Genomic DNA, 7,075 nt, shown 5'->3' on the forward strand with positions numbered 1-7,075 from the left:
CATGACCTCTACATGAGGCTTGAGTCTGTTCACAAACTGTTGCTGATATTGAACAGCAGCAGTGGATTTTTTTTTCTTCAGTGGAGCAAAGCTTGGATTTATGATTCAACAGGTGAACAAAATCTACATCAGGAACTTGAAGTAAAAAACAAAACAAACAAAAAAAACCCTCCCCTACCCCACCTGGGGCAATTTGTATGCAGGGGTGTTCCCCAGGGACAACAAGCAGCAGCAGAAATGTGTAGCTGCTGTTTTCTCAGAGATAAACACACATGCACGCTCATCTAGATGCAGTAAGACCACTATATACCTCAGTCTCCTCTCTTTTTAAAAGTGAAGAGGAACCGAAAAAAAAAAAAGAAGCCTGCAGGGAACAGTTTTACACTTGTACACTCCCACTAGAGATCCTGCCCCCCCGCCAGCTACATGTGTGTTCAGCTGTGCCCTTTGCATTCTGGACAGTTCTGCATTCTATCATAAAAGTGGACAGAATACATTCAGTTATTACCTTGGGATCTCTTTTAAGCTGCTTTGCTATAAATTTTAAGGGTCTAAAACTCTCGTTAGACTCAAACTTCCCAGAAAGCCAAAGAAATATTTCTTCTACTAGTGATCTAGTTTTTCTGCAGTCAGTTACAACGTTTCAAAATAAATATGTTTCATAAATCCCTGTGAAAAAAGTTGAACTTTAATGAACAAGAAATACTATGTTAATAATTTGCTTTTCAATTCCAGATTGTGTAAGAGGTTCTGATTACACTCCAATCTCAAGGCAAGTCCAGCCTTGTTCTAAAAAAACAACCAAATATTATAGACATGTGAAAATGTTGCAGAAGTGCCTAGAATATAGCTCTGATGGGAATCACAAATCAACAGAGCACTAAATGTTTAAAAAAATCACATGCATTGGGAGACCTACTGTGAGTATTTTCAGCATGGGATGAAACTTATACTCAGTACCATCAGTAACTTCACATCTTTACAGAAGACCCCAAAATGCCTTTTTCCTTGTAAAAGTCTAAAGTTAGCTTCTGTCCAGTTTTGATCCAACATATTTTCTAATTTAAACTGAATATTAAACTAAAAGTGACACTTTCAAATGAGAAACCAATTAATCTGGAGCCCATCCAAAATATACACACTGCAAAGACAAGAGTTTTTATCAAATTGTAATAGACAATCTTCTGTAAAACTAGCTGTTAAAAGGAAAGATTCAATCAATGTTTTTACTTACCAGAATGCCCTTCTGCAACAGACTCTGAGGTAAACAAAAATCTTTTTTCTTTTTTAAAAATACTGTTTGACATGTTTTAGTAGTTTTAGAAACCCAGCAGACAAGGAGAAACTCCAGCAGCTAGATTTCAGAGCAAGCGCAAGAGAGAAAAGAGAGGTGAAAGGTTAATTTATTTATGCAAGTTGCTGATGTAACCATTCTGCAAGTTTATTACCCAGAAGTTCAACAGATTAAGATTGCTTTTACTAAAATATATGCTGCGCTGCATCTGATAACACAAATGGATTTCTAAGTCTTTGGTAGTTCATACTTTGTTCCCACTAAAGTGAACGGGAACAAGGCTAGACCAATGCTTGGTGCTTTTACAAACCTCTTTGCCAAGTTCCATTCTTGTCTTGGACTAGGTGACCTCCTGAGGTCCCTTCCACTACTTCCTAGGATTCTCTTAAATCCGGTAAAACTGATTCATTTGGCAATTGTAACAAAACATCCTGCAGACTTTTATCATGAAAGCATGTGGGGGAAACGTCACATTCTCTTTAAGCAATATAATATCTGAATGCTCTATTTTGCTTCAGTGATGCAAGTTGCAGAAAAATATTCTGACATGAATAAATATATACAGATGGTAAGGGACATCCCTCTTCTGAAACACTGTAATTGAGTCTAATTGAATGAAAACTTTTATAGTTAAAAGCTGACACTATATAATGAGTTCTTTACTGTCCCTGGGAAAGACACCCAGCTGGTTCTAAGCTATCCCTCAGAATGAGTAAAGACCGTATCCTGAATGTTTAGGCTATCTCTGAAAATTTTGACTTGTAGACCATCTTTTTTCCCCACTCCTGATCAATACAGATTACTCCTCATCCTGTTTACAATTATACAGCAATCTGGCATTTGCTTACTGTAACAGGGCCCCTAACCCCTTTATTTAAAAGAGGGTGAGTACAAATTGCAAGACTATAAGCTGCAGGGGTACAGACTGCTGCAAGGCTGTAAGTTACAGACACCAAAGTAGCAAGGTTAATTATGTAATATAATAGAAAACCCCTGGCACAAAGACTAAAGGCTGTAGCCAGAAGGGGAGGAGCCAAGAGATACACATTGGGCTTCAGGCAATCTGTTTCAGGATGTACTAGTGGAAAGAATTCCCTTGACTGGGAACTGAGTAAGTCTAAAAGGGTTGTAGCTGGGGTAGCTGGTAGGGAAAAGCCTGCAGGAAAAAATACCTTGCTATGTTGCTAACCTAGGGTGAATATGCTGCAAGTTAAGGGACAGCTACTGGGGAGAAGGGAAGGCATTTGAGGAAGAGTGAGCAGAGATTTTTTTTGTTTACAAGTAGCTGTGAGCAGCCCACCCCTGGAGGGGAAGAGACTTCAGTATGAGTTATCATCAGGCCCTGGAGAGAGTGATTATAAGCAGGTTGGTAAACCTGCTGTCTGGTAGGGTGGTTTTATTCCCTAAAATGCTCCTCAGTCAGTCCTTTCAATACAAAAACAGTCCTTTCACCAAAGAACAAATAAACCAGCGAACAAAAGCCTTTAGCTCTTTTCTGGGTAGCAAGTGGGGGCCCTTTTGGCCCTGTACAGTAGTGTGGCCCCTGCCTGGTAGCAAACTTATCAGGGCTGTAGTTTCCTTCCTGCCTGCAAACTATTCCTCCAGTTTGCTTCCACCTGTTCTCCCATCTGAGGTTTTAACCTACTAGTGGGATATTCCCTCATTACCCAAATGCCCACAGTTAGGCTTCTTCAACAGAGCTGCCTGCTCCCTCTTAAAAGCCTGGACTGCCCTGTTGCACTGATTTTAGCCCAGTGAGCCAGACCAACGTGGCCCTGTGATGAGCAGGGCGGAGAAAGGAACCTGAGGTATCACTGGTGATCTGAGGGCCGCTTCCCAAAATTGATAGTTAAGAACAAGATGTGGTTGGTGAGGTGGGAAGCATGACTGTACACCTAGATGTGAAGCAAGTCAAGGTGAGGCCCCAGGAATGGCAAACCACCTGTGAGACCATCTGGCCTGTTACACTTGTATAGAAAGATATTGTTAGGAAAGGAGAAATGCCTGGATAAGCTGTTCTTTTTTAAAGTATTACACTGCCGTGGCTCTCTTTGTATTACCGTAGCCTTTTTATTACATCTGAACAGCACTTAACAGAAGAATACATCTGTGCTCAGAGACCCCAAAGCTAAATAAAAGATTTTTCCAGGAGTCAGTGCTTTCTGGTGCCTCTAATTTTGGGTGCTCTACATCGGACATCTTAAAGGGGCCTGCTTCAGGAAGCAGGTGTTCAGTCTAACAAAACAAGCTTATAAAGTATGTTAGTTCAGAATCCAGAATTTACGGCACCCAAAATCATGAGCAACTTCTGAGAATCTACAATTTTGGTGCACAATACAGATAACAGGTGGGTACAAACAAATAGGGAAGGACACACAATACTGTAATGGCTGCTCCTTACACTACTGAACCATGACAACATATCTGTTCCCAAGCCACTGTCAAATGCTTCATGTACATCAGTTCAGAGGAGACTTGAAGAATTCTCACCTCCCCAACCCTCATCAGTAGCTCTGGCTCAGGTCCTGTCAGCAAGACCTGAGTTAGCTGCCCAAACAGGAAAGGGCAACTTGGCTTGCATCGTGGGCACTAGCTGTGATGATATTACTCAAGAGACATGAGAGTGCCAGCAATAATTTTTTTATTACTTCTGCAGAAGGGTAGACTCCCGCCTTATGGGTGGAGAGCTACCCCGAGAGGGGTTTGACCTTCCATATTTATATGTTTGTTTACATATGGTATAATGAGGTTAGTCATCGTTACATATTTTTCTGTTAGTTATAATTATCTCTTGCAATTGTCATCATCATAATGGCATCTTCCCCTTTTCAGTTGAGGGCGCCTTCCTCTTTCCAGTTGGGTCAGGGTCGAGCCTCAAAATAGATGTCTTCTGTGTTAGCACTTACATTTTCGTAAGATTATATTTAGTATTAGTATTACACATCTTAGTCATATATGCTTGGATTAAAACTGCCTACTAGTCAATTTGTTAGACAAACATTTAAAATACTGAACTTATGAACTTCTCATGCTTGAACTTACGACTTACTCAATTAAGCAAGTTAGCCTATCTTTTATATCAGTCCTGTCTTCCTTGCTGAGAAAGATGTGTTTTCTGTCTCAGAGTAATTAATGTACCCAAGGTTGAGCATCTGGCAAGGACAAAGCATTTCAGTGTTACCATAAGGTGAAATAGGAATGGTCAGCCCTCTACCTGACCTGAGACTGAACTCCCCTAGTTTACCCTGTAGTAAATCTGAAGAGCCTTATTTTCCCTCATTACCTCAGGATACCTCATGTGCATTATGTACCAGGAGATGATAATAATAATACCCCTTTTTCAGCAGTGAAGACAAAGACTGAAGACAAGACAAAACTACTGTAGTGTCAACCACATTTACACTTGAGTGTAGCCTAGCTGCCCTACTGAAGCAAGAGCAGCCAGTGTGGGATTACAGCTGAGCTGTAAGCATGGGCGACTGGTGCCACCTTAGTCAGGTGGGCACATGACCCCTCAGCGACCGGGGGCATCCCCCCACAACCAATCTTGCCAACCGGGGAGGGTCTCCCCACTCATGCCAGTTAACAGGAATTTAGAAAGAAAAATGGGTTGTGCTGGTAAGCTAAAAGTGCCACTGTGCTGGTTACCTGAGGCACAGGTTTCTGGCCGGAGGGGTGGGGGGCACAGGTGGGAGCCGCATGTGAACCAGGGTGGTGGTGGTGGTGGTGGTGGTGGCAGTATGGGGGCTGGAGGAGGGTGGCTGGAGCCACTGCCTGGGGGTGCAGGGGTCTCAGCTCTGATCCCAGGTGGGGCGGCCGGGCTGTGGGAATTGCTCCTGAGAAAGGCAGATCTGAGTTGCACCCTAGTAGCTCTGCTTCAGCCCTGCCCTGGGCGCTGGGACCTGCGAGCCCCGCCAAGGTGGGAGAGTGGGGCAGGCGGGAGAGCCTGGCCCCACTCCTTGTGGCAGGTGCTGCATCCAGCTACTCCACATGGGTCCATGGGGCTGCAGCCACTGCCTGGGGGCACAGGGCTCCTGGCTCTGACCCCAGGCAAGGCAGGAGGTGCCAGTGCTGGGTCCCCCCCACCACATCTGGCTGAATGCTACTCCCTGCTCCCCCCAAATGCCAGGGCAGCCCAACAACAGGCTGCTGCAGCAGGGGGAAGGGGCACAAATGCAGCCAGGGAAGAAAGGCAGGGTATGGCGCCATGTGCTTTCTGCCACTGATCTGGGGGCACATGCCCCCCAAGAAAAGCCTGGCACAGGCCCCCCAGTCTGCAGCCCTCTTGGGGTGTGCACAGCAGCAAGAGCCACGCCCCCTCTGCCCTGCAGCCACTGACAGCTCCCCCCACTTTGCTCTCTGCTGCAGCCTCGGAAACAGCCAACAGACTGCGCTGTGCCCCTCCCCCTGCCCCTTCCCTAGTCCAAGCCTTACTCCCTCACCACTGATTTTTTCCTGATTTAAGCTGATTTTTTTTTCCTTTTCTTCCTTTTATCCTGATTCCATCCCTGTTTTTATGTTTGGAAGATAAGCCCTGAAAAATTCCCGGACTGAGAATGTGGAACACAATACATGGGCTGCAGCCCCAGTTACCTCACAGCCCAGCCAATTCAAGTTAAAAGCATCTTCATACTTGTGGATGCATAGGATTTGCTTTAGGGGCATCAGTCAAGTCATAATTCAAGAGAGCTTTAGAGTGAAGACAACCTCTGAGCTGGACCCTAGAAAAAGAACCAGTTCCACGTGACCAGTCAGCTCTCATAAAAACACCAGTAAGAACTCACACGCTACCCGTATCAGTTCGGTAATTTCTGCCTGTTCCTTTTTAACTTGGAGGAGTAAAAACTTTCAAGGCCCAGCACTGAAAAAGCTTAAGAAACATTTGTAGGGCAGTGATTATTCAAGTGTGCCCTGCTGCGATTTGTAGGGCAGTGATTATTCAAGTGTATGTGAATCAGAGAAATAAAAGGAGGACTTTAAACAAAAGTTAGTAAGTATGAGAGCAGCATTCTAAAATTCATTAGCTCATTTAATTTCCTGGGTTCAGTATTGCAAAATGTAAAGTAAAAGGCAGGGCAGGCATTGACTTAAAGTGAAATTACCAAGGCACTATTCTGTGAACGACGGACGTGAGATATGAAAATTTCAAAGCAGTATGAACTGAGACATGAATGACCTTTCACACCCTACCCAGGGGTGTCCCTGAAAGTATAGAGTGTGAAAGGAATTGAGGATCAGCCACCAAATACAATTTTAAGATGATGAGAAAATGGAACATGGGGAGAGGGGTGATAAGGCACCTCCCCATCTGCACCCCTCAGAACCCCAGATCCTGACCATGCAGCTGGTCCAGTAAAAAAACAGAGGTCACCCACAAAAACCCTTAAGTGCTGCTGACACTTCCTTCCCCAAAGCAGAGAGCACAGTGGCTAGGAAGGCAGCAAAGGCGGAGAGGGGCCTGCAGGCACTGGTGGGGGATGCTCATGCTGTGACAGCAGAGGCTGTCCTTGCTCTAACTCATGGTGCTTTACAAGAAGAATGACAATGGGAGCTGCCTGCTGCAGTTTGTCCAGCCTGAACTGAAGCTGGGGGACCAGGAGACAGAGCAGGTGCTTAAATCCATCTGCTCCCTCTCCAGCTCAGGCCCGCAAACTCCAACTGCAGCTCCCACTCCCCTCTCTTCCTGCAGACAGCACCAGGGCAGGGGAGGCCAGGGAGCTTGACCCTGGGGAACAGAAGGCAGTGGTTCCCAAACTCGGACAGATTTGTGCGCCGCCAATT

The 7,075-nt window shown here is 44.9% G+C and overlaps 1 protein-coding gene across 2 annotated transcripts in view; it reads right to left on the reverse strand.

Moving 5' to 3' along the window:
* The window catches only part of LOC149868658 (S-adenosylmethionine synthase-like), a 48,442-nt gene that overhangs the window by 39,864 nt on the left and 1,503 nt on the right, over positions 1 to 7,075 (reverse strand). Inside the window, exon 1 of one of the 2 annotated variants that reach the window (XM_090038967.1) lies at positions 1,235 to 1,532. The exons of the other annotated variant lie outside the window; for it this stretch is intronic. Coding sequence (XP_089895093.1) covers positions 1,235 to 1,307 — 73 coding nt within the window. The 5' untranslated portion in view covers positions 1,308 to 1,532. Of the gene's footprint in view, positions 1 to 1,234; positions 1,533 to 7,075 lie in introns of those variants that run through there. 2 annotated transcript variants of the gene reach the window in all.

Source organism: Crocodylus siamensis, chromosome 3 (genome assembly GCF_052110815.1).
Source record: "Crocodylus siamensis isolate JL-2025a chromosome 3, ASM5211081v1, whole genome shotgun sequence".
NCBI lineage: Eukaryota > Metazoa > Chordata > Crocodylia > Crocodylidae > Crocodylus > Crocodylus siamensis.